Genomic DNA, 27,768 nt, shown 5'->3' with positions numbered 1-27,768 from the left:
AAAACCATTCCCAAAGTGAGAAGGGACGAGGGGAAATGAGATAATCAGCCTTGTACTGGCTGGCCTTAGGGCCAATGAGTTAAGAGAGTGTAACTACTTTAAGTTGATATACAAATACAGCACTGTAGAGGTGCTGGGGCCAGCCTGGTCTACACAGAGGCAACCATGGGTGATATTCTTCCTTTGCCACCAGCAGCTCTGAGAAGCCAACTTTCCATTCCTTCATTTTGTAATAATTAAGAGTAATGTAACATATTCTTTTACTTAAAAAACTGATTCAGGTATTTCTATCTGTACAGTGCATGCATGTGTCCCCCTGTGTATACTAGTGCACACACACACACACACACACACACACACACACACACACACGCGCACGCGCGCACAAGTGTGTGCAGGCCCAAGGTTGATGTCAAATCTTCCTTGCTTCCTCTTCTACCTTTGTACAGTCAGGGTCTCTCAATCAGACCAAGCTCCCCAGTGTGAGATGGTCTCTGGAGCCGCCTTACTTGTTCGGAGATACTGCGCCTCTGCCTTCGGGGGCTGGAATTATCAGGCTCACCTGACTTTTACATAGGGTCTAGAGATCTGAACTCCAGTTCTTTCACTTGTTCTCCATGCATTTTAACCGCTGAACCATCATCTCTCAAGTCCAATGTAATTCATTACTAATGTTTTCAGGAGTTAAGTAGGAATAACATTGGTAAAGACATCATTATAATGGCTGGCATATAACAACTCACAGAACTATAATTTTTTTCTTCCTTCTTCTGTTTGATTATTTATTTATTTTGCTTTGTGAGGGGGTTTCTCTCTATAACCCTGGCTGATCTGGAACTCACTCTGTAGCTCTGCCTTCTGAGTGCTGGGACTATAGACCTGTGTGCATCACCACGCTGGGCTTCCTGTTTACATTTTTGAGATAAGGTTTCACAGTGAAGCTCAGGATAGCCTTGAACTCAGGACAGTCAAGCCTCTACCTCCTGTGCTCCATGACAGGCATGTGCTTACCTGGCAGAAAAAAACTATACTAACATTGTGATTATAAACTATAACACCAGGCACTGGAGAGATGGCCCAGCAGTTACGAATACTTGTTGCTCTTGTGGAGGACCCGGATTCCACGGCCAGTGGTTCCCTACCTCCAGTTCTAGGGGCTCTGATGCTCTCTTCTGACCTCTGCAGGCAGCAGGCATGTACATGGCACATACACTTGCAGGTAAAAACTCACACACACATACATAAAATAAATTATAAAAGCCAATATTATCTTGAAAATTGGCTGACAAAAGATATAAACCTTGATTTTTTTTTTTTAGCTTGGAGAGATCAGAAATAGCACCGTTAAGTCTTAACTATGGGGTGGGTTACATACCCTCGTCCTTCATGTTCCGATCTATCTGGGGGCCGGCGTTCCTCTCCCGGAACTGAAGGCCCTGCATGTGCCTTTGCATAGCTTCCTGTATCACTTCAAACAATGGCTGATCCTGTTGGAGAGAGCAAGAATGCGTCCTCTGTTAGAAATGGATTCGACTCTTATTTTCCCCTAAGTCCAAACTCTAGTAATATATATGCATTACTAGATAAATACTCCCCTTGGGGAGGAAGTAGGAAGCAGGTGGGGCTGGGAAAGCAGCAGCTCCTGTGCTCCCAGGCTGTCTGTGTTTAACCAGGGAGCAAGTCTAATCTCTGTGACCTCTCACGGTGTCAACACTAAATAAAGATTCATATTCAACTTTTTTTTGATAATTGAATCCTTATGACTTGGATTCTTAATATTTTACATTAAAAATAAAGTCACATTTCATTAAAAATTATTTTAAGAAATGCTCTTTACCAGTGTACCAGCAGGCAAAGGTGCAGAATCGTCCGTGGGATACATTCTAGAAACTGGACATTTGAGGATGTCTAGACCATTTGGAACCATCTTACAATAGTCCTGAATACACTGCAGCCACCACCATACGGCATCCCGACAGTTGTACCTGGCGTAAGTTCCTTCACCCAGGAGGTTAGGAATGAGGCCATGCCTCAGGGTACCAGCAAATGCTAAAATAATATTCCTAAGACAACAGAAATAAATAGATCACTTGAGATGAAAACACTTATAAAATTGAAGGGAAAAAACAGTCTCTTTTCCAAGGGTCTGGGGGACGCCCAAGCTCCCAGAGCAGTTTTTCTCTCTAGTCATCTTTGGAGTCAGCTCCCAGTTGCGAATTTATAAAGCCATAGTTTTAGCTTCTATTTTAAAAATGATGTATTTATTTTTGTTACCTGTGTATGAGTGTTTACCTGTGTGTGCATATGTGTACCACATGTGTATGGAGCCCATGGGGGCGAGAAGTGTGATGGATCCCTGGAACTGGAATTACAGAAGGTTGTGAGCTACCATGTGGGTGCTGGGAACTGAATTCTTCAAGAGCAGTGAGTGCCATTAGTCACTGAGCCATGTCTCTAGCCCCCAATTTCTGTGTTTGAAGTCTATGTTATTTTCATATAGAAGTAATCCTCTAATATGCAGTTTATTACTTTAAATAGTAGGTATCAAGAACAAAGTAAATACATAAGAAAACAAATGGACAGAAACTGGCCTTAAAACTATAATTCATCCCAACACACAGGAGGTACAAGTCGGAAGAGCTCTGTGAGTCCCAGGTCATCTGGCCTACAGGCTGAGTTATGGGCTATTTAGGGCTACATGGTAAGGGCCTGCTTTAAAACAAAGAAACAAATCAAAGAAAACTCAAAACAACAACAGCAGATGCCAACTATTACCCACATTAATAACTGATAGATGGCGGTTTATCTTCTATGGTATTATTCCAGTACAAATGAGAACTTGGCTTGCGAGATGGATGCACTCTAGGGACAGTTTGTATCTACATGTGAGGTCTGGCTAGCAAAGGTCACTGAAGAAGGCTAGGCCTCATTATGTCTCAGTTTAACACTTATCCCTCTCCTCACCTCTTGTTTTGTTTTTTGAGACAGGATTTTTCTGTGTGGCCCTGGTTGTCTTGGAACTCATTCTATAGACCAGGCTGGCCTCCAACTCAGAGATCCACCTTCTTCTGTCTCCCCAGTGCTGGGATTAAAGGCCTGTGCTACCACCACCTGGCTAATACTTATCTTTCAATAGTGCCATAGGAAGCTTTTATTCTAGTTTTGTTTATAGGCCACACAAAAAGTGGTGGACCATAGGATGACAATGTATGGCTTAGATGGCCGAATGCAAAACTAAGAGACAGAAATCTGTAACGGCACAGAGAGTGATGACTGAGGGGCCGCTACAGCAAAGTAAAAAGCCCCCAACCGTCACGGAGTGTAGGGTAAAATAAAGCTGAATCAAATGGGCTTTAATTCAATGAGTTATGCCACATGTATGTGAACACAAAAGCACAAAGACCTTGGGAAGGGCATCCTGTGACGATGGAGGCAGAGGTTTGTATGTATCAAGTTAAGGGATGCTTATAATCTCTAGCAACCAACAGGAGCTAAGAAAGAAGAAACTGATCCCAGAAAAAATCAATTGTGCTGTACCATGTTGATATATGTCAGTATCTATAACTATGAGAGAACAAATTTCTATTGTTGCAAACAACTCAGTTTGGGTAAATTTTTATGGAAGCTGTAGCAATCCACTTCCAGAAAGGCCTTGTGGGTAAATCGAGATTCTACTGATGGCAGAGATTTTTGGGTCCTGTAACTGCATCCATCATCTAGCAGAGTACGGTGAGTATGCCGACCATCCCACGTACAGCACAGAGGGAGGATGCCATTGTCAGCTGGGGATATGAACAGCATCAGAAGTTCTCCACGCCACAGGCAAAAGCCTTTGCCACTGTGTTTTGCTGAATTCTGATTCTTTATACCTAACTCCTAAGCCATTATTTAGGGGATCTAATAGGTAAGTAAACAGCCCTCCAAATTAAATTTACAAAAATTTTATTAATTTATGTGTATGGTATTTTGCTTGCATGTATGCCAGTCTTCCTGGTGCAATGCTAGCTGAGGCCAGAGGTGACAGATCCCCTAAAAACGGAGTTACAGATGGTTGTAAGCTGCCATGTGTTTGCTAAGAATCAAACACGGATCCTCTTAAGTACTGAACCATCTCTCCAGTTTCCCCAATTTTTAAAAGTATGATTATTATATTATTAGTGTGTGTGCATATCTGTGCTGCAGAATATGTGCTGAGGTCTGAGAACAACTTTGTAAAGTCATTTATTTACCTTTATGTGGGTTCCAGGAACTGAAGTCAGGTCACCAAGCTTGCATGGCCAGTACCTTTACACATCAAGCACCTTGCCCCACTAAGCCATCTTGCTAGCTTCCCAATTTATTGTTTGTTTGTTTGTTTTGAGACAGCATCTCATTAAGTATTTCTGGTTGACCTGAAACTGTCTATGAATACTACTAAGCTGGCTTTGAACTCATAAGAGATCTACCTGCCTCTGCCTCCCTTGTGCTGGTATTAAAGGTGTGTGCCACCATATCCAGCTAACAATACTTTCTTATGAAGAGAGAAAATGGTTCTAATTTTTTTTTTTAGATAAATTCACTGAAGAAGATCTGACCTATCATGGAATCTAGTGACAAGAATATGAAGTAGGACTTTCAAATCTGGAGCCTGTGAGATAGCTCAGTGGGTAAAGGTGCTTGCTGCCAAGCCTAACACTGAACTGGGTTTCTGGAACCCACATGGAGGAAGGAGAGAAAAACTCCAGCAACCTGTCTTCTGAACTCCACATGTGCACCATGGCATGCCTGTGATTGCACACATATAAACACACACAAAATAAAAAGTAAAACACCTAAGGAAAACATACTTTTCAAACGTTGACAGTAGATGGGTAAGAGGGAACATGGAGCCACAAACTGCATGCGGTTTGCAGAGGCTCTTACCGGGCTTCTAAGTAGCGTCCAGTGACCAGCAGCATCCCCCGGAGTGCAATGAAAGTATCCCGCCCCCAGCAGCGGAAGAGACCAGAAGAGAAGTGGGGCAAGCCTGGCGAAAGACAACAGAGTCATGTGTCAATCAGAGCATTATGTTTGATCCCATCTACTCCATCAACACAGACTTTAGGTTTACAGAAAAGAGCAAATTAGAAGGAGCCCATGAACCTTCCAAAATCCTCAACAATGAAATATATGTCTGCACTTAACGTCAGCTTTATGGGATGAGGTTTTATGGTCATATCAGAGTCTAAAGGGCACCTGTGACCCAAAGGAGATTAAAGGCATTGTTCAGCAAGAGTTCTACAATTTAGTTACATCCATGCCCTGAGAACCAGAAGTAGAGGGGGGTTGTTAGCTGAACAGGTTTTAATTTGTCTTTTAAATTAAAAGCTTAAAATTAGAGATCAAATATTTAACATATGAAATGACAGTATAATTAAACACATACTTTAAAAGATTCTGCCCTGATTCTAAGGGCAATAAATAAATCTAAATATAAAATTATTAGTTCAATGTATTTAATTAAATGTTTATTAATTTATTTACAGTGAAAGTTTATCACCAAATTTCACATTATTTCATAACAGATTGATAGTGCTATACTTATCTCACACAATATATATGTATATAGCTATATATAACTAGATATATAAGCTAGATATATAGCATATATGCTATATGACTATATATAGTTATACACATAATATATACAGCATATGGTTATATAATAGTTATATATAATATATAGCATTGATATCACAAAGTCTGAGCCAATGAAATACCTGAGCCAATGACAATGAAAGCTTAAACTTAGCCAAGAGAATCACACAGATATTACTACTTCGCTATATTTTATATATTTCAGTTTAATTTCAAAAGCTGTAAACTTTACACTTCACTTTATCAAAACCCCCAAGAAGCAATGGGCCTCAACTACCTGATATTTTTTAAAACACACTGGAAGTTTATTACATGAAGAGGCTTCCTTTGGGCACACCTTATTTCCACAGATGTTTTAAACCAAGTTGCAGGAGACGGTGTCAGTAGATATGGCTAAAAGTACTTGACAAACAAGGAAGATGTAATTTAAAAAAAATCATTTAACATGTTTTGTAACTACAATGTTGGTTTACTTTTAAGAATTAGGAAAGAAACACACAGAAACAGTACTTAATTAAAGATATTTAAAATGACAAGAACTGGAATTTAACAGATACCTGCAAAAGAAAGGATTACTCAACCACCACGAAAACACATGTGAGTTCTTACTAGTTAGTTATCATGAGCAAGCAGCTATTAAGTGAGCAATTTACTGAACAGTAGCATGAAAACCATTTTTCCATGCATTCTCCTTGTTGAGCACTGCGGGCTTTTACATTTAGCTGCCTCACGTCCTTACCTGCAGCCAATGAGACACAGCACTGCTCCTTCTCCATTGTGATCTCATTTAGCCTGTAGGGCACATCCAGGAGCGAGGGAGAAAGAAGAGGCAGACAAGGGCACTTTCCCACTCCACACATCTGGACGGAACCCAGTGAAAGGTGCTTCACGAAGGTAGAACCGTTCTGGACAAAGCTGTGAGCAAGCAGCAAGGTCATCTCAGAAACACTACCTTTCTAGCAATCTTATTTCACATCCTTTCGCCCACTGATTCTTCTACAGAAATGTGTAAAATGGTAAAAATAATTTTATGTATATCATTTAACAAGTTAATGAACGCATGCTATAATTTTATTTTTTACATATCCTCTCTTACAGGCTCTGTAGACCAGATTTAAACCCCACCCCTATCCTGCCACTCCCAGCTGGGGACTAGACCCAAGGCCTTATGCTTGCTAGGCAAATGATGCTCTTCTGAGCTAGACACCCAAACATCCCCACCCATTTTTAAAACTGTATTACTGTGTTTGTGTCCACGGTGTATGTATGTGTTTGTGTGTAGGGTGCTTATCTTGTGTGCATGAAGCCCTGAGTTTGATCCTCAGTGCCTTATACACTGGATGCAGACCCATAATCCCAGCATTTGGAAGCGGAGGCTGGAGGATAAGAAGCGTAAGATCATACTTGCCTCCACAGTGTGTTTCAAGTCTTCAATACAGGAGACCCTCTCTCAAAACAAAACAAACCCCACCGAGACTCCACATTTGGTTTTGCATGTTCCGGACTAAAGTATGCTAACACACTTACAGTCCAGCTAAAAAATTTCTCAGCTCTGAGTCTGTAATATGACAGCTCCTTAGCTTTTGGTCTTTTAAAATCAAGTACAAAATTACTCTCTCTGTATAGTTTCCACAGAAATATGCCTGTTTACTCAAGCTTTGTTGGGGATACCTTGACATCTGCTTCCATGCTACATCCAGCAGAGTGGTATATGCGCCAATTAAAATAGCATCAAAGTAACAGGGGATAAGGTATCGTGGGATCTGCTTCAGGTAGAAGAACATAGCCTGCAACCATTTACCAACCTGTTAAAGAAATAATGTTAAAGGTTAATTTGTTGTGTTTACAGGCTAGGTATATTTTAAGAGCTGAATCTACACATGCAACTTTGCCAGCCAGTAACCTACTGATGACCACTCTTTAAAACTGAAAGAAATCAAGAAAGGAAAATGGTTCAAGGAAACTTAATATTATCTGTAACAGGGTAGTATATAATTCTTAATGGTCCCTCACTTGTTTGGACTAGAATATCATTCTACTTACTTCAGCAATATGTCCTGATCGTGAAATAAGCCGGCCACTAACATAGTCAATCATCCAATCTCCAGATCTCAAATTTTCACAGAACGGATGCCCCAAGTCATTCTTTGGTCTTATTTCTGCCAACACGGACATTAATCCTGAAAATTCAGACATTATTACACTGTTGGCCAAGTCAAAATGTTCCCATTGCTTACTTGTGGCCAGTCTCTGATGATTTGGAGTGAACACAAACCCAGGCAGACATAACGGCTACGTCCACAATGGCACTGTATAGCTCTAGCTGACCTGGGACTCACTATGTAGACCAAACAGGCAATGAATTCACAGAGATCCACCTACATCTGCCTCCCAAGAACTAAAACTACAACCATGCACTAGAGACGGCTCAGTGGTTAAGACTACTTGATGCTCTTGCACAAGATCTGGGTTCAGTTCCCAGCATCCACATGACAAAAATCACTGTAAATTCAATTCTATGGGATTGATACCTAGTGCTCACATGGCCACATGGCAAAAATTCACTTCTAGGGGATCTAATACCTTCTTCTGCCTTTTGCAGGCACATGTATGCATACATATATGCAAGCAAAAGACTCACACTCTTAAACTAATCTAAAAGTTAAATATAAAATTTTAATCTAAAAATTAAAATGTATTATGACATGACTGGTTATATTATTCATATTTTATTGAGGCAGAAATTGGGGTTCAGAAATGTTATGCTACTCACTAGTGGTCAATCAACCAGGAGCCAAGAGTTAGGTGTTGATAGTCTAGGTGTATACTCTTACTTCTATAAAGGCGACCACTACAGAAAAAGAACATAGCTTTATCATTATGCCTACCTTGAAGACCTGCATACTTAAGGGATGACCAGTTTGGTATGTCATAACAGCCTCCACCATCTTCTTGTTCTTCTGATTCACATCGGTAAAGTACCTGATTTAGCTCAGCCAAAGTCAATTTAGAGGCAATACTAAGAATTAGAAAATAAAGGAGATTAATAAATATACTGATAGTTCATTTACTATAAAATAAAAGCAAAAGAAAATCTGTACTATAAATATTAAATACATCATTCTAGTTCCTATTCTGCTGATGATATAATAAAACATTCTGACCAAAACCAACTAGGAGTAATGTGGTGACTTGAATAAGAAGGGCCTCATTAGGTATTTGAATAGGTCATCAAGAAGTGGCATGACTCAGAAGGATTAGAAGCTATGGACTTGTTGGGGAGGTATAACCTTGTTAGAGGAAGTATGTCACTGGGGGTGGGCTTTAGGGTTTCAGAGCTTAAGCCAGGCCCAGTGGTTCTCTCTCTTTCTCCGACCTGTGGATCTCCATGTAGAGCTCACAGTTAGTTCTACAGCACCAGGTCTGCCTGTGTGCTGCCACGTTCACCACCATAATGACAGTGAGATAAACTTCAGAAACTATAAGCAAGCCCCCAAATAAATGTTTTCCTTTATAAGAGTTGTTGTGGTCATGGTGTCTCTTCACATCAATGGAACATTGACTAAGACAATAGTTGAAATTGCATTTTTAAAGTCTTCTTAGTTGCCCAGGTAATTTCATTTATACAACCAGCATTTTTTGTGAATACATATATTCTTTTTTTTTCCTTTTTTTTTATTAATTTATTTATTTATTAAAGATTTCTGTCTCTTCCCCGCCACCGCCTCCCATTTCCCTCCCCCTCCCCCAATTAAGTCTCCCCCCAGCCCGAAAAGCAATCAGGGTTCCCTGTCCTGTGGGAAGTCCAAGGAACCCCCACCTCCATCCAGGTCTAGTAAGGTGAGCATCCAAACTGCCTAGGCTCCCACAAAGCCAGTGCGTGCAGTAGGATCAGAAACCCATTGCCATTGTTCTTGAGTTCTCAGTAGTCCTCATTGTCCGCTGAATACATATATTCTTGAATGTACTCCCTTTTCTCTTGTTTTGTTCTATCTCAAGTGAGAAAACTGTTGTGCCCTCTTCCCAGATGTTAGTTTGCAGAATGGATTAAAACTTCAAATCCAGAGGAAAGACATATAAGAATGAAAAGGTGCACGTGTGTGCACACACACACATGATAAAGTCACAGACCGAAACGCTAACAGTGGCTGGGGCTGGCATTAACAGCCTGCAGACCACACCTTTGAGTAGCAAGGAGAGAAAGCACGTTTAAACCTGCCCAGATCGGGCCAGGGGTAGCTCACCATCCTGTTAAAGTGGTAAATCTACAAAATAAGGAATACTTACGAAGCGAAGGGGATTTTTAATATAGGATCTGAGTTGCCAACAGCAAGGCTTCCAGATTTAAAGTGAGGGCTGAACTGGGTCAGGTGATTTCGAAGAATTCCGACAGCGACTTGAGCGTGTGGATCAAGACTAACTCTGAATAAAGTTGATAAGAAACAGGTAGTTTTCAGTTTTTTAAACTTAACAAGGTATGCTATTTTCTCTAGATTTTTTTAAAAAATGTGTCTGTGTGTACAAATTGCATGTGTGCAGGTGCCCAGAGAGAGCAGAACACATTGGTTCCTCTGTACCGGGAGTTATGGGTGGTTGGGAGCCACCTGACACGGGAACTGGAAACTGAACATGTGTCCCCTACAGTATCAGCAAGCACTCTTTACCACTGAGCCATCTCTCCAGACCCCCAAAACTATTTCCAATATAAGTAGAGTCAACAGTTTGAACTCTAATGAACATACCTGAATATGATAACACTTCCTGGAGATAGATTTTCAAATTCTATTTCCTGAATATATTCATTGGGACCCTTTGTGGCAACTCCAGCTTGTCTGACAATTTTACTTTCATGAAGCTTGGGAAAAAAATACAGGAAATCCACTTACTAATTTAAATTTTTTAAAAATATTAACCACAGTAAAAAACCAGAACCCCAATACCTGGATATGCTCTTTAAGTTCCACTGTCATATTTGGCATTCCATTGATTGAATTCTCATCTTTTCTATAAGGTTTTGTATTCCTCTCAATAGTTCTAGCTTCAAGAACTACTTCTTCAATTTTGCCTAGGAAAATGTAAACATTTTAATAAAAACTATTCTAATGCACATGCAAAATTTAAGGTTAGTAGAGACTCTTTAAAGATCAAATACTCACAGAACAAACGATGATATTACAATTTAGTGAACTGGAAAATGGAAATGTTTTGAGAATGCCCAAGATAAACACAAAACCCAAGGCAGCACTGTACAGTGCCTATGGAGCTGGGAGTATAGGTCAGTGGTACAATGTATGCTCGGCACAAGGGATACCCTGGGTTTAGCACCCAATACCCAAAAATACTAAATAAACAAAACAAAAACAAAGAACATTACCAAAGACCTGACCAGACTAAACATAAATTTATGAAGTTAAAGTAGGTAGTGAATATTTAACCCTAAAATTCTTTAGGTTGATAACTTTTGTTTTGGTTTACTGAGACAGGGTTTGACTTTGTAGCCCTGGCTGTCCTGGAACTCACTCTGTAGACCAGGCTGGCCTCTAACTCACAGAGATCCATCTGCTTCTGCCTCCTGAGGGCTGGGATTAAAGGTAATGTACCACTACCACCTGGCTAGGTTGAAAAGCCATGGATATTTAGAAACTAGCAAGAAATAAAGAAGGTGGGCTGGGCATGGATGTGTATATCTATAATCCTAGCAACTTGGGAGGCTGAGACAGAACAGCACCTGTAAGTCCAGGGCTAGCCTGGTAGGCTTTAGGCTCTCCTGTATGACTACGGTCCTATACATACACACACACACACACGGTTTTTTTTGAGACTCTTCAATTAACAAGCAGTTGCTACTTGTGTAGGAGTATGCTGTGTTATACTATACTATCTAAAATAGTAAGGAGTGAAATGTAGACATTTAGCAAAAAAAAAATCAACTAACAATAAGGGAGGATCTTAGGGCCATATAACTGTCAAAGAGAGACAGACTATATTTTTAGAGGTAGGACTACAGTACTTAAAGGTTATAAATAATTCTATGTAGGTGGGTAAGAAGACTACATGGAGAATAGTGAAAATATCTACTTGGTAAATGCCAGATAGACAGAAGGCTAGGACAGAGGATGGGTTGTGAGCAGACTTAATATTTGCCTTTTAAACATGCACACATATGTATATATGCATATGTAGTACGTGTATAAGTTATAATACGTAAAAATAGAAACACAGACATGTTATCCACAGTATAAGGAAACACATGTATATATACACATATATGTGTTAATGTTCGGGAATATTTTTCTCCAGGTTGTGTTCCATGCAGTGAAAAGTGTCCCCATCTAAGTTCTTTTCTTAACCAGGTTTATGTCAGTGAGTCATATATGACACATAAAGACAATGTACTAGTGGAACTTCATGCTATAACTCCACCAGTGCTTGCTTTCGGTTACCAGGGATGCACATCTGGGGCACTTCTTTGCTGTAAAATGAAGTCTTGGGATTCCTAAAAGCAGTCCTGGACACAGCGACAACCGACTGATGGCTGCTCGGCGAGTGCCTTGTTACCGCCACTATGTCTTCATCCACCTGGTCCACATACACCTACGCATTGGAGAGAAACTGCCTTAGAGCCCATCTGGACACAAGCGCTCAGGTCAGAAGGTCTTCCTTTGAAATGGCACGTCCAGAGAGAGAGCTCGAAAATCCCACTTCTTACTTGGATGAAACCCTTGGCTCCCAGCTCTTGATGGAGTCTATTGATGGCACCTCTGGCTGCAATAATCCCACTCTGGACATTAACATCTCCTGCATTTGATGGGGACGCCCCAGGATTCCACTTAGTGTAAAATCTCTCTTCTGCGACCACTGAAATCTGAAGAGAGGCCAAGCTCGGTTACACACATCTTGATTACAATTAAGTGTGGATAAAAATGACCGGTGTCGCTGCTCATGTGGGTTAAACACACCTGATGAGGCACGAGCTCATCATAGCCTCGTGTGCTTCCACTAGCACAACACGCCATGGAGACAATCGTGGTACTTGGAAGAGCATCGTAGGCTGACCGGTGCTGGAAAAGAAGAAAGCAAAAGTTCACGTTCTTTCAAATGTACAGCCACACAAATTCTCCATTAGCACAGCGAAGCAAAAGAACAAGGACAGATACATTCTGTAAGACACATTTTTGTTTCAAAACAACAACAAACTTTAAAATCAAGGTATTTCAATCAATTAAAAAGTATGTGGATATTACTGTCATCAAGCATCAGCTAAATATTAAAACATTTAGCAAGTAAGTCAGCATAAGAAACAGGTGGATGCTTACCACAATCGGGCACTCATTATCGTGGGTAATGTCCATGAACAGGGCATGCGCAATAGCTGGCATCAAAGGCCTCAGACAGGGCTGAACAAAGGATCCAACAGGCTCCCCTCCATATCGGTAAACTAATCTGCCTTCTTCATGGCTGTTATATGCACTCATTGCCTCTGCAGAGCAGCACGGAGCAGTTTAGCAATCCCAGTCACTTATAAATGTCCAAGAGGAGGTTAGATTTCTGATCATGACTGACATTCAAGGCATATCAACACTATCAAAAGTAAGAGCTAAAGGGTTAAGCAAATGTCACCAAGTCCAAGTAACCAATACTTAGCTACAATTTAACTGGAGAATCAACTTGAATAGAAAAAAATGGGATGCTGATTATATTAAATCTATGGGAAAATATCTAAAAAATGTATCATATAGCAGGTAAAACAGATTAGTGTATTTTCAAAATATACAAATATAGCTCTGGTTTTGAGTAATTACCACACCTCTCTCTCTCTGACTCACCCTTTCAAACTGATTAATTAATTTTGTGGCCATGCTTTGTGTGCACAGGTGCCATGTGGGTTCAGGAGAACTTTCAGGAGCCTGTTCTCTCCCACCATGTGGGTTCAGGGGAACTTTCAGGAGCCTGTTCTCTCCCACCATGTGGGTTCAGGGGAACTTTCAGGAGCCTGTTCTCTCCCACCATGTGGGTTCAGGGGAACTTTCAGGAGCCTGTTCTCTCCCACCATGTGGGTTCAGGGGAACTTTCAGGAGCCTGTTCTCTCCCACCATGTGGGTTCAGGGGAACTTTCAGGAGCCTGTTCTCTCCCACCATGTGGGTTCAGGGGAACTTTCAGGAGCCTGTTCTCTCCCACCATGTGGGTTCAGGGGAACTTTCAGGAGCCTGTTCTCTCCCACCATGTGGGTTCAGGAGAACTTTCAGGAGCCTGTTCTCTCCCACCATGTGGGTTCAGGGGAACTTTCAGGAGCCTGTTCTCTCCCACCATGTGGGTTCAGGAGAACTTTCAGGAGCCTGTTCTCTCCCACCATGTGGGTTCAGGGGAACTTTCAGGAGCCTGTTCTCTCCCACCATGTGGGTTCAGGGGAACTTTCAGGAGCCTGTTCTCTCCCACCATGTGGGTTCAGGAGAACTTTCAGGAGCCTGTTCTCTCCCACCATGTGGGTTCTGGAGAACTTTCAGGAGCCTGTTCTCTCCCACCATGTGGGTTCGGGGACTGAACGCAGGTCACCTGGCTTGGGGGCAAGCACCTTTACTCACTGAGTCATCTCACCAGCTTTCTTTCCTTTATTTTTTGAGACAGGATCTCAAAAATCATATTCTATGCTAGCCTGGAACCTATGTAGCCCAGGCTGGCCTTAAACATGTGGTCCTCTTGCCTCAGCCTCTTAAGTGGTGAGATAACAGGTGTTAAGCCATCACACCTGGCCTCACTGGTCTTTCTATTTGAAATGAAGTATCTCAATACAAACCAGACAATTTAACTGTTAAAGGAGACTCAGTTATATCAGGTATTGCATATAAAGCTGTTACATTAAACAAAATGTAATCCTGATCGATTTAAACAAAAGCAAAGCATCTCAGACCAGAAATGGACTTCGGTGGGCCTACCTCTTATTAAGGAGCTGATGCCCAGTCTAGTTACAAAGATGTTGTCCAGCTCCTCGCTTCCTGTGAACAGCTCAGCCACTACATAAAGATTGGGTTGTAATTTTCTAGCAGCATCCAGCATGTACTGCAAAAAGCATAGTCACAAATGAAAAAGAAAGAAGAGAGCAAGATGGAGAGGGAAGGAGGGGACAAGACTAGGTGTACGTTTGACATAAGACAGGAACAAAGCATGAGAAATGCAAAAGGAAGTGCCAGATAAAGTTTGATGCACACACATAAGACAGCAAGAGAGTGATTAGCACACATGGGGACAAGGTTTACAGAGAACAACAGTAAAAAAGAGGATTAGGTTTTGCAGACATAGAGAAAGAGGGGAAGGAAAAAGAAAAAAGGAAGATGTTAGTGTCATTAAAAATACAGGCACTGCAATTCTGCCAGTCATTCCCTGTTTTTTTTTTAATTTGTTTTTAATACTTTTAATAATATTATTAATCTCTGGGTGGCTAAATAAGTCAGAACTGATTATTCTATCTGATGGTGAATTATATAGAAAAGGTTAAATTAAACTATCCTGTAGATGACAACAAAGGTCAGCAACTTACCACTTCTACACGAGTGTGTGTGTGTGTGTGTGTGTGTGATGCATATGTAACATTAGTGCAGAGAAGCAGATAGTAATAGTGGTCAATAAATAAACTGTTACCAATTTCTTCTTGAAGGTAAAATACCTGCAATTTTATCAGCTAAGAAGTAGAATCCTAGAGGACTTCACCATTTAAAATTAAATTTGCTATTATAACATTATAGCAATGTTACAAATATGGTTTGGTTTTGTTTGTTTTGTTTTTTCTGTTGCTAAAAGCACAGCTGAAAAAGGCTCTCTGCTTAATTTTCAGAAGTAAATAATCTTCCACCAGCCTGGCAAATTCCTTCAAATTAAAACCATATGAAATTTCTCTCTCTTTCTCTGTCTCTCTCTCTTACTCCCATCTCTCTCTCTCTCTTTCTCTCTCTCACTCACACTTACACACACACACACACACACACACACACATACACACACACACGGAGCATGTGAACTATATAAGTTAAACTTTTTTTTTCCTGGTTTTTGGAGACAGGGCTTCTCTGTGGCTTTGGAACCTGTTCTGGAACTCACTCTGTAGACCAGGCTGGCCTTGAACTCACAGACAGCTCCCTGTCTCTGCCTCCCAAGTGCTGGAATTAAAGGCATGCACCACCACCGCCTTGCAGATAATGTTTCTTATATTAGCATTTTCTTTTTATTTTTTTGAGACAGGGTCTCTCTTTGTAGCCCTGGATGTCCTGAAACTCATTCTGTAAATGAGGTTGGGTCTCAAAATCACAGAAATGACCTGCCTCTGCCTTCAAGTGCTGGGACTAAAGGCACTAGACATTAAATCGGGTTTATAAGCACATATTTTCATGAACCGTCACTTTAAAAACTATCAAAGAAAAAGATGCATGCAGTTAAGCAAATACTGGCATTGCTCAAAAGTCCAAAAAAACAGATTATAGCTAGCTCACATTTAGGTTTCTAAGGGTGATGACTCAAACTAGCTTTAATATGCCACAGTGTTAGTGTTTAAATTCCATTATAAGGGCTAGAGGTATAGCTCAGTATAGAACAGAGCACAGTCCTAAAATGTGCAAAGCCCCAAGTACCCCAAAATGAAAATACAAGCCAAAGTTGAATAATCACTCTAATGGGCAATATGCTATTCAGCTTTACATTGGCTAATAATATATATTAGATATATAATAATATTGGAATAACCCAAAAGACATCTTAACATTTTACATATTGCCAATAAAGTTATTATGCATATTATTACATAAAATTGTGATCTTTTTTTAAATTTAAAAGCTAACTTATTAAAACATTTTATAGTCTAGTATTCTATAACAGTTACATCAAAAGACTGTTAGAGGCTACGCAAGGGAGGCAGAAGCAGGTGGATCTCTGAGTTCGAGACCAGCCTGATCTACAGAATGAGTTCCAGGACAACTAGGGCTACACAGTGAAATCCTGTCTCAAAAATCAAAACCGAAAACAGGTTGTTAGAATTAGATAAGCTGTCATTGTGCCAAATACACTACTAAATCGAAGCAGTGTACAACCAGCAGGCTAGACCTACGAGGCAGGAACTTCAGGAAGCGACCAGACGACACTGCGTTTCTTTCAAGGCAATGGAGTTGTTCGTACCTCAGCCACGTGCAGAGGAGTGGAGTGGCAGTTGTCAAGACGCACTCCCTGGAAATAAGTGGCAGTTATCTCAGTGTACTTCTTCATGTGCGCCCACAGATAGGGACAGTCCTCTGGTTTATTCCCATAGCGCAATTTAACACTGTCACCCCAGCAAATAAGTTCTCTCCTTAAATAAACGTCTGAACCTGTTAAAGGAGAACAATTGCCTTCAGTGATGCAAGAAACTGGATGGTAACAATTACCTCCAGGGAACGAGGCTGTTTTCAAACTGCTGTTTCTTCCATAAATGATATTATGGCTAAATTTTAAACTTAATAATGATTTTATCTTATGTGCATAAGTGTTTTGCCTGCATGTATGTCTGTGTACCATGTATGTGCTTGGTGCTCTCAGAGGCCAGAGGAGGATGGTTGATCCCCTGGACCTGGAGTTACAGATGGTTATGAGTCTCCAGGTAAATGTTGGGAATTGAACCCAGGTCCTCTGGAAGAGCAGCCAGTGCTCTAAATGCTGAGTCACTTCTCCAGCCTCCTGGATAAGGTTACATCTAAAACAAAATATAGTTCAGAAACAGAGCACTTATGTGTGTAAAAGCCACTGGGCTGAACTCCCAACACTTAGGGGGAAAAAAGTAAAATGGCCTACGAGGAAGTTTTAAAATATCAATTTTAACATAACTATTCCAGAGGACCTAGTTCAACTCCCAGCACCCACATGGAGGCTCACAGCAATCTACAAATTCAATCCCAGGGTACCTGATGGCCTCTGTGGGTACTGCAAGCATGTAGTACACATACATACCTGTAGGTAAGACATCCATACATATTAAAAAAACCAACAGAATATTCTGCTCAAATTGAAGCCTATGTAGACTAACATATGAAATAAGCACACAATAGCTATTTAGTTTGAGAAGATGAGAGGTGGGGGTGAAGGAGGCAGGTTCTCTCTCAAATTGATGCATTTCTGATACCTCTAGCCAAACAGTTTAAAAACCATGAACCTATTGTTAAAAACAAACAAACAAAAGCAATAAAACAGACCCCAGTTTGAGCCTTCCACAAGCTCTTGTTTCCTATCTATAGAGAAGTGAAAAGTCAGGGACCTGGCTCAGCAAAATTGCGAAGGGGATCATCGCCCATCACCCATCCATTGTGCGCCATCAGGAAGCAAGCTTTATCTGGGTGGTGGATCATGGATTCTTCTGTGGATAAGACCATTTCTTCAAAGGGGAAGGTAAAATACCTAGGAGGACAGAATTAAAAGAAGGTGTACACAAAGAAACTCTCTGAAAAGAATGAGAAGTAGCAACATTAAAAATTTAAAGAATTAGGGGGCTGGAGAGATGGCTCAGTGGTTAAGAGCATTGCCTGCTCTTCCAAAGGTCCTGAGTTCAATTCCCGGCAACCACATGGTGGCTCACAACCATCTGTAATGAGGTCTGGTGCCCTCTTCTGGCCTGCAGACATACATGCAGACAGAATATTGTATACATAATAAATAAATATTTAAAAAAAAATTTAAAGAATTAAAAATAGAAGTTTAAGGAATAACTAACATTAATCTTTGCAACGTCATAGAATTATGAAGCCACTGAGGCTTTCCTACCCTCTAGCTGTCCGACATATGCTATGTGTTACTAATGTTATTTTGCATGTGAGCTTTTGCCTGAATGCACTAAGTGCACTGTGTCTATGTTTGATGCCCGTGGAGGCCGGAGGACAATGCACCCCCAGGAACTGGAGTTACAGATGGTTCTGCCATGCAGAAGCTGGGAACTGAACCCAGGTCCTCTGCAAGAGCAGCAAGTGCTCTTTACCTGCTGGGCCATCTCTCTAGCCCGATGCTATGTGTTTTTATGTAAGGAGCCAGGCGCTTGCTCTCTCCACCTCACACTGAACTGAGTACTGCTAAGTGCTCTTCGTAGAGCGCATCTCCAAAAGTCCATGCGGTGGAGCCTTACCTCCTGCCCCTCCCCACCTGTTCTTTCGACACAGTTTTACTTTGCAGCACAGGCTGACCCTGAGCTTGAACTTCCCCTATCTCTGCTTCCATACTGCTGGGATTACAGACATGTGCCACCACACCAGGTGTGGAGCCTTAACTCCCTAAAGTAGTGGTGTCGGGAGATGAAGCTGAGTGACAGGTGTCCTGGTTATGGGCAGGACTCCTTGTGGGTGGATTAAAGCTTTCTCTTCTGGGTGAGCTCTTCCTCCTGGGGAATTGCGTGTTTATGATAATGGTGGACTTCCAGACCACCTCATGTTTCCTGTCTTCTATTTGCACTCACTTGCCAGGCATTTTTCTGGCATGAACGGAGAGATCCCAAAGCCGTGGCCAGAAGAGAAGCCGATACTGGTTCCATGTTCTCAGACGTTCTGGTCTGTGGACCCTTATCCAAATTAAATTCTATTTCTCTATAAACTACCCAGTCTTGGGCATTACGTCTTAGCAAAAGAAAATAGACTGACAATAAATATGCAGTCCTCCAGAAATATCAGCGTAAATACATGTAATCTGGTTCAAACTGGTGATAGGTTTTCTAATTAAAGAAAAACAATATGAATGAGTATTAAGCCTATTTCTGAATCAAAACTTGTACTTCGATATAATGTATCGAAGAAAAAGAAACATTTAAGTTAAGTTGAAAAGTTAAATGTTCTCAGCCTTTAATTATCATCAAGAAGACATTTTAAGAAACAGATGAATACCTGGTAACCAAAGGATGTTTCCTAGTGACGGGTCCTAGTTTAGGGCCATGGCCAGCCAGTCGTTCATAAAACACGTTTCCCAAAAGACAATTAACTGCCTAGAAAACATTGGATTATGTTACAATGCCAATGAAAACAGCAGGGCCTCAGATTCAAAGAAAAGCAGAGACCCAAAACTAGGTGAACCTGCTCCTGATGACAGCTGGTGAGGCGGTGCTTCTCGGAGTTCAACTCCTCCAGTCTCCTGCGGAACCAACCGCAGCACTCCTCGATGGCGGCCGGCCCATTGCTAGCACAGAGAGAGCAAAACAAATGTTAGTGCTTGCAGAAAGCCCAGGCTTAAACATTTCCCAGCCAGTGTGACAGAAATCTTAAATACCCTCGTCAGGATCTGAGCCATGACTGAGGAGCTTTGCCAGCTGTAAGAAGTCTGACTTACACAGAGAACGGAGGAAAAGGTCAGGTGCTGAGATTGTCACAACATGGCAGGTTACTTCATTTCGTTTTTAAAAACATTTTCACATTTGTCCATTTAGTATGGAGGGGCTGTGTGCGTGTGGGGTGCATGTGTGTTGTGTGGTCAAAGGACAACTTTCCAGAGCGGTTTTCTTCTATTATGTGGTTGCTGAGCATCAATTTCAACTCATCAGCAAGTGCCCTTACCTACTGAGTCGTCTCATCAATCCCTAACTTTATTTCATTTTATATGATGGCTTTAATAACCAATATCAGTATTTGTGAGTAGCATGACAGGGCAAATACAACATACTCATGCGGTATGAAAGTGGCCAGTGCGATGTTCATATCAACAGAACAGCCGAGCCGTCGGTATTCAGGGTCCTGGATGATTTTCAGATGTTCCTTTGGATCAGACTTAGCTACTCTCCTGTTTTCTGAAATAAATAAATAATAGTATTTTTAAAAGCAAACAATGATAGAATAACTGCCACTTTTTCAGAATATAACTATTCCACAGAAAATAAAACAAAAAGTTAACAAGCATCTTTCCTCCCTCCTTTCTCCTCCTACTTACTTACTCCCCCCATACACAGTGAAGGGACATAAAAAGAACAACTCTTCGAAGAGAGAAGCACAGAACTCCTTAGTTCAGCTTCACTGTTCACCACCAAATCCTTATGCCTTTAAAAGTCTCTAGCACACGCTGGCTAAATGAATGTTCTAATGAATGAATGGTGAAAACCCTGCAAGTAATCTATCAAAAGCAAACGAAATACATTCAAAGCCACGCACTGCCTAGCAGGTGCTAAAAGGAGCAGTTAAACAAAATAATAAATTCATACTGTCAATGAAAAAATAAGACATATAGTTTAGTTTATGGTCTTATTTGTATGTACTAAATAGATATTAACACAAGACATGAATACACATTATATAGAAAGTTATATGAAACTACAGATAAATTCTGGTTTTTCTTGGAAAATAATTAGAAAGAAACTACTAGTTAGTAATTTTAAGATTTGAGAAAGAGAAAATTAGTATCTATTTATGTAATGTGCTTCTCCCTTCCTAGTGCTAAGATTGAAGGCATGCACCACTATGCCAAGAAAAATTGGAGTTTTGTAGTATAAAGAAACCACAAATACTATATATAAAGATTTAATATATATATATACAATATATGAAGATTTAATAATTATGCTAACTAGAGAGAAAGAGTCATCCCTTTAAGAGTAACCTTAAAGGTCCTAAGAAGCAACAGGGACAACCTAGTTTAAAGCCTTTACCTTGGGTGAGAAGTCTCCTAAATTGCTCAACTGCTTTGTGAACGTCTACCTGGAAAAACTCCCAGAGCTGAATCCTTGGGAAAATGTCCTCCCAGACTATTTTCCGAATGCACTGAAAAATTTCAATGTTAAGAACAACATAAAATGACCACATTTCTTTCTCCATACTAAACCAAATTAACACATGTTTGCTTATATATATAATTTGCTCTTTGGAAGTTGGTGGGGTGGTCTTCTACATGCACTTACATCCATGTGTTGATCATTCTCGATCACAGCAGGGACTCCTTTTTCCCTGTACTTCCCATCTGCCACATCACAGGAGAAATGCCAAAATGCTCTGTCTAGGACCCAGGCCGGTTTCAAGTGTGGAGAATTCACAAGATTATAAGCAGCTTCTGGATGTTCCTGGATCCACTTACTATTAGTAGCTTAAAGAAAACGGAAGAAGACATCTCGTAGTCAGACTGAACTTTATGATCACCATTAGTTATTTTATACATAATAATTTTTCATTTATTTAGTAATTAACTTATTTACTCGGTGTTTATTTGTACCTACAAAGAATAAACACTTGGATGAAGACAGGATACCTTAGGAAACACAGCTCAGATAATAAAACTTTAAGCAAGGCCTGGTGGCTTATATTTATTCATTTAGTGATTTTTCGAGACAGGGTTCCTCTGTGTCACCCTGCCTGGAACTTGCTCTGCAGACCAGGCTGGACTTGAACTCACACAGATCTACCTGCCTCTTGATTTCGCATGCTGGGGTTAAGGGTATGTGCCACCACTGCCCAGCATGAATAATTTTTTTAAATCAAACTTTGTTTGCCATTACTATTAGAGACTATTACCAATAGTGATGTAATATATATATATATATATATGTATATATATATATAACATATATTTGTTACATATATATATCTTCATACTTTCTATGACTAGTTAGGAAAGACTATGGAACAGCTAGAGAGGCTACACTATCCAGAATTTCCATTGTTGACATATGTAAATCAGTGGTTTCCAGACTTTGCATCCTGCTGTGTGCACAGTGGATCCTTGTAAGGCACATGGGGTTAAAGCGCAAGGCCATGGCCTGGCAAGCTGCTCTGACAGGCATGGGACAAACATCTCCTTAGAGGATTGCTGTCAGGAAAACAACACATCTATTTGGGAACTTAAACAGTCTAACTTCACTCTTTTTAGTACTTTAGATGTCAAAGTGCACTCTTTAATCATGTAAAAGATTTAACTTTTGAGTATTTATCAATATTTTTCTCTTCAATAATGAAGAATGCTGTTGGTATATTGGGTTTCTGGTAATAGCCTCATAATACAGCCCTTTTGGTCTGCAACTCAATTTGTAGCCCAGGCTTGTCTTGAACTCATAGTAACCCCCTACCTCCGCCTCCCTGGAGCTGGGATTACTGGCATACCCTTCACGTTCAGCATTATATTTTTAAGTGTGTGGTGGAGAACAAGGGTTCCTGCTGTACTGAATCCCCTTGTCAGTCTGAAAAGTATTTATAACCAGGTGGAAACACGCCTTATGTCCCTCACGTTCACTCGCCTACTTTTACAAGCATCATATGCAAAGTACTTCCGTGTTGACTACATGCTCACCTAACACCGCTTGTTCTGAAAGTAAAAAGGCCTTATTCTATAAAGTGGTTTTTAAAATCAAAGGCCTCTCAACTCTCTTTTTAATCTTTAGAATGAATGTTATATAAGGGCTGGGGACATGCTAAAGTAGTAGATAGCTTGCTTTGTTTAGTGTTTACAAGGTCCAGAGTTGAATTCCTCACACTGCAACATGCTACTACTAAAAATAATAATGTAAACTGAAAATATTAATAAATAAAATAATAAGAATTTAATATTCACGCTGAAACACTGAATCTCATACCGGTATGATTGTAGACAACGTCTGTAATACAAAGAATATTCCACTCCTTTTTCAGTTTATCTACTAGCTGCCCAACATCATTCCAGGAGTATCTTTTATGAGGTCTTGAAAAGTCAGGATTTAATTCTAACTGGTCAGCAAGGGAGTAGCATGACCTGGAAAGTCCGAGAGTCTGCAGTGGGGTGAAGTGAATCATGTTGTAACCTACAAGTAAGAAAACAGGGACCCCTGCATGAGAAGGCAACCAGATCAGCCTGGAGCTAAGCACGGTGCACACCTGAGCTTTCTTGGCTACTTATCAACAGCGAGACAAATGTGCCAGTAGAAAAGGAGCCGATGACTTGGGTTCCCATTCTAGCTGGAACACAAAAGATTGTTAGCAAATCTACCCAAGGCTTTCAGGCTATCACTGTCCCCATCTATGAGAAGTGGGTTATGACATGATCTGCTTAGTAACCATCACCACAGTCTAAGCTTTAACAGGTTCAACAGTAATTGCTGGCAGAACAAAGCTGCATGAACAAAGTATCCTACACAAGTGTAATACTTTAAGTGTTCTGTGGGACTTGCATTGATCACAGTTATGTCACTGAAACTTTCAGTCCCTTCTTTATAGTATATTTAGCTCGAAACTAGAATGTTAGTGCTAGTCTTACTTTACTTAAGAGGAACATACAATCTAGTTTCATTTTACTTTTGGCATGACCAGCAGCATTTGTCTTTTTTATGGAAAATGGATAATCAATATTGGCTAATTAAAATTATATATAATAACTTATTTTCCTTCATCTCAACAGCCTTTTTACTAGCTTTCATGTGCCCCATAAAATCTTAAAAATGATAATCATTTTACTTCATGACCAAGTGCCGCCCTTTGCTAACTTGACCCACAGAACCTGACATCTGGAGAAGCTGTGGATTTTATTTTTCTCACTACATCAGTAAGCAAGATTAGAAGGAGAAGGAACGCCTTTGAGACTTGCATCGTAGCAACTATGTCTAGTTTTAAAAAGACAAAGAAAGCAAACTGAACGCTACCTGACTCCTTTGCAACTCTTAGTCGGCTTTCCCACTCATCAAAGGGTCCTAAACACTTTGCTAAAAATGTCTGGAGAGTAACACAGTCCAAGGGTAACACGTGATTGTCAGCTCCAACACGTAAAACAGGATCCACGACTATGTAACCTCCTCCACTTTTCTCATTTCTAAGGGAAAATAAACCAAAACAGTTCTAATTAGTTGGAGGGAAAAATCATTAATTCAGTTTGATTCCATCTGGAAGGTTAATTCCCCATTTAAACCCTTGCCTTTCTCTGCCTCCCTCCCTCCCTCCCTCCCTCCCTCCCTCCCTCCCTCCCTCCCTTCCTCCCTCCCTCCCTCGTCCCATCCCGGGTCTCATGTAGCCTAGGCTGTCTCAAACTTACTATGCAGTGGAGGAAGACCCTGAACTCCAGATCTTCCTGGAGTTTACTTCTAAGTATATAAAGGTATTTTCCCAGGGGCTGGAGAGATGGCTCAGTGGTTAAGAGCACTGGCTGCTCTTCCAGAGGACTGGAGTTCAATTCCCAGCACCCACAGGGCAGCTCACAGCTGTCTGTTATTCCAGTTCTGGTGTACCATAAGCCTTCACACAGACATGCATGTAAGCAAAACACCACTGCACATAAAATAAAAATAAATGGATCGTTTTTTAAAAAAGTCATTGGCAAGGTGGCAATAAAACATATATAATAGGCATTTTCTTTTCTTTCTTTTTTAATTATGTATTTGTGTCTGTCAGTGTGTCCACTTGAGTGAATATGCCTATAGAGGCCAGAAGAGGGTGATGGATCTCCTGGAGCTGGAGTTACAGGAGGTTATGAGCCATCTGATGTAAAGGTTGGAAACAAAACTTGGGTTCTCAATGAGAGCAGTTCAAGCTCTTGACCACTGAGCCATCTTTCCAGCCCCAGAACACGTATTTCCTATCTTTCTCAACTACTAGTGAAATCCACAGAAAAGAATATGACATCCAGTAACACTGACTTATCAGAAAATAAATACACTAATGTCTATCAGCAACAATATCATTCAAATAAATAGTATCCTCTAGACTGATGGCAGAAGAGCTTGGAGTTTAACTACACACAACTTGAATCTGCAATAGGCTATACAGTCACCTCATCAAAACTGAAGAATCACAGCTTAATCACATCTCATGAAAGCACTGTAGTTAGGCAGGTGACATACGCTTTTAATCCCAGCACTTGGGAGGCATAGGCAGGCAAATCTCTGAGTTTGAGGCCAGCCTGGTCTACAGAGCTAGTTCCAGGACAATCTGAGAAATACAGAAAAACCCTGTCTCAAAAAAACAAAAAAGTAAAGCAACCAAACAAAAAACTCCGTAAAAACTGCACCACCATGGCTTCCCACAGTAACAGTTACAGTCAGATAACTTAAGTTATAGAGCACATTAACTCCTGGCTTACCCTTGAAGAAAGTAGTACTGAAAAGATCCAGACTGCAGCAGGTGAAGTTTACAGTATTTATCGGAATCATCTTCTCTTTCTGTTGGGTTTTCCCAGTCCAAGGATCGGAATTTTTCTCGATTAAATGGTTCTCCAGGAAATGGGTAATTTGTATACACAGTAACAGCTTTCCCCTGTAAAGTCGGGCCTAATCGGAACTGTAGTTCAAACCCTAAACAAAAGCATTTGAATAGATCACTTTAATAAACTCACTGAAGGATTTAGTATTCAAGCAGGTGTTTTACTGAAAACATTATAAAAACTTATGGATTTTCAAATATACTTAAGATAAGCTGTCATCCCTAATGTTACTTGTGGAATACTTGGCATTTGATTTAGCTGAACTTTGTATTTTAGCATACAGAATATGCACCCAGAGCCACCTCCTTCGTAGCATCCTCTCTTCCTTTCCTCTGATCTGATTTCTAGTCATATATTGTGATTGCACAGGTTCTTACCTGGCATGTGACCCTAATCCCTCCGCCACCCCACTTTGAACCCTACCTGTCACCCCTCAATCAATACCTAGAGGTGGGTATCTGAGTAGAGATCTCTGCTATTTCATAGACCATAGTGAAAAAAGTCAGTATCTATGCCAGAGAATGGGATTGTATGCAAAACTTGGGAGATGTCACAGACAGCTCTCCTGCTGCACAGAGCAGCCGAGTAGACTGCAGTCTCAGCCAGTATCCTGGAAGCACTGCAATGAGTCTCTTAGACCCGCTCAAACAAGTAGTGTGCCAATGAAGGTCTAACAACAGTCCTTAGGATTGGGAAGTACTAGCTTGTAGTATTTGTTGACTTCCTTACAGAACAACCCCACCATGAATGATCTAACATTACCAAACACATCAGGGAGCTCAGATCTGGAAAAAGACGTGTGCAGCTGGTGCTTGTGAGCCAGCATATTTGCCAGCAATGCACGGCTGCCTATATCTCATGATTATTAAAACTTTGTGAATCCCAGAAGCCAAGATATGCCCACGTTCACCAAAGTTAGGCTGTTTCAAGACTTCCATTTTGTATTACAGGTATTTTGTTATAAGGGGGAAAACCACATACATTATAGTTAAAATTACACTTAACTCAAGAAAAAGTTTAGGTTGGTTTATAGTAGACTTTAAAAAATTATTTCTTTTATTTTGAGATTATAATTATTTAATTTAGTCCTTCCTTTTCCTCCCTTCAATATACCCCTTCTGGCTCTCTTTCAAATGAATGACCTTTTTTCATTGTTGTTACATACGTATACATACAATACATATATACATATTCCTAAAAACATAGACACAACCTGTCCAGTGTTGGCAGCACAGCACAAAGGTCCTTGAGCCCAAAGATCTCCAGATAAACCATCAATGTTAAGCATACACATTGTCTTTCCAATGGAAAAGATTAAAAACCTGTTCTTCCATTCAGGAAGCTGAGAGCTGGAAGTGATTAACAGTCTAGTGATCTGTGTTATCTGTTGAGTCAGGCCATATCAAGCCCCTACAACTAGGACCGGAGGTGGCTATTAATCCAAATGGCCCTTGTAGCCAGAGGCTCCCCCAAGCTCCCACAACCAGGACCATAGGTGGCTAATAGCCCAAATGACCTCTACATTATCTACTGAGACCAGGCCAGACCCTTGGGTTTTAAGCTAGTACAGGTAGCCTATCTCTAGACTCCATCTTCTTGGAGGACATGACATGTACCCCAAGTTGAATTTCAATGTAATTATGCTCCTTTGTGCATCGGGGATTGTGTTACACCAGAAAACTTTTTTTTTTCAAATTGTACTGGGCTAAAATATATTGGGAGTAAACTGCCTGTTATTAGACTCCCCAAAGTCTGATCTAGGTTGATAGAGTCAATCTGCACTGGGTTTCTCTTATCTCTTCACATGGTTTGTTTCTCTGTCTGACACTTTAACTGGCTGATGCCCAGTTTGCTATTCAGAATTCTGGGAAGGAGGAAGTCCATTCCTCTGCAGTTCTGACCAGCCACAGAAGAAGCAAGATGTGACTACCTCGCTGAAAAAGGTACTGTGGCTAACACAGACAAGAGTAACACGTTATAAGAGTTAATACAAAGCCTGAGCTAATGGGCCAATCAGTTTATAGTTAATGTAG

At 40.6% G+C, this 27,768-nt stretch overlaps 1 protein-coding gene across 3 annotated transcripts in view; it reads right to left on the bottom strand.

Annotated features, from left to right (window-relative positions):
* The window catches only part of Agl (amylo-alpha-1,6-glucosidase and 4-alpha-glucanotransferase), a 69,871-nt gene that overhangs the window by 13,813 nt on the left and 28,290 nt on the right, over positions 1-27,768 (bottom strand). For all 3 annotated transcript variants that reach the window (XM_075981515.1, XM_075981513.1, XM_075981514.1), the window contains exons 3-27: positions 25,616-25,826; positions 24,186-24,352; positions 23,148-23,351; positions 21,486-21,667; positions 21,237-21,348; positions 20,261-20,384; positions 19,678-19,780; positions 19,492-19,589; positions 17,886-18,025; positions 16,778-16,965; positions 14,551-14,674; positions 12,933-13,096; positions 12,576-12,677; positions 12,326-12,481; positions 12,060-12,210; positions 10,557-10,681; positions 10,359-10,471; positions 9,904-10,038; positions 8,505-8,635; positions 7,660-7,796; positions 7,288-7,421; positions 6,356-6,531; positions 4,903-5,005; positions 1,838-2,063; positions 1,376-1,487 (exon numbers count right to left, since the gene is read on the bottom strand). In XM_075981515.1, the coding sequence (XP_075837630.1) occupies positions 1,376-1,487; positions 1,838-2,063; positions 4,903-5,005; positions 6,356-6,531; positions 7,288-7,421; positions 7,660-7,796; positions 8,505-8,635; positions 9,904-10,038; positions 10,359-10,471; positions 10,557-10,681; positions 12,060-12,210; positions 12,326-12,481; positions 12,576-12,677; positions 12,933-13,096; positions 14,551-14,674; positions 16,778-16,965; positions 17,886-18,025; positions 19,492-19,589; positions 19,678-19,780; positions 20,261-20,384; positions 21,237-21,348; positions 21,486-21,667; positions 23,148-23,351; positions 24,186-24,352; positions 25,616-25,826 (3,618 nt within the window). The remainder of the gene's footprint in view (positions 1-1,375; positions 1,488-1,837; positions 2,064-4,902; positions 5,006-6,355; positions 6,532-7,287; positions 7,422-7,659; positions 7,797-8,504; positions 8,636-9,903; positions 10,039-10,358; positions 10,472-10,556; positions 10,682-12,059; positions 12,211-12,325; positions 12,482-12,575; positions 12,678-12,932; positions 13,097-14,550; positions 14,675-16,777; positions 16,966-17,885; positions 18,026-19,491; positions 19,590-19,677; positions 19,781-20,260; positions 20,385-21,236; positions 21,349-21,485; positions 21,668-23,147; positions 23,352-24,185; positions 24,353-25,615; positions 25,827-27,768) is intronic.

This window comes from Microtus pennsylvanicus, chromosome 7 (genome assembly GCF_037038515.1).
Source record: "Microtus pennsylvanicus isolate mMicPen1 chromosome 7, mMicPen1.hap1, whole genome shotgun sequence".
Classification (NCBI taxonomy): domain Eukaryota; kingdom Metazoa; phylum Chordata; class Mammalia; order Rodentia; family Cricetidae; genus Microtus; species Microtus pennsylvanicus.
Note: the sequence above shows the minus strand (reverse complement) of the source record. Positions and strands in the feature narration are given on the sequence as shown.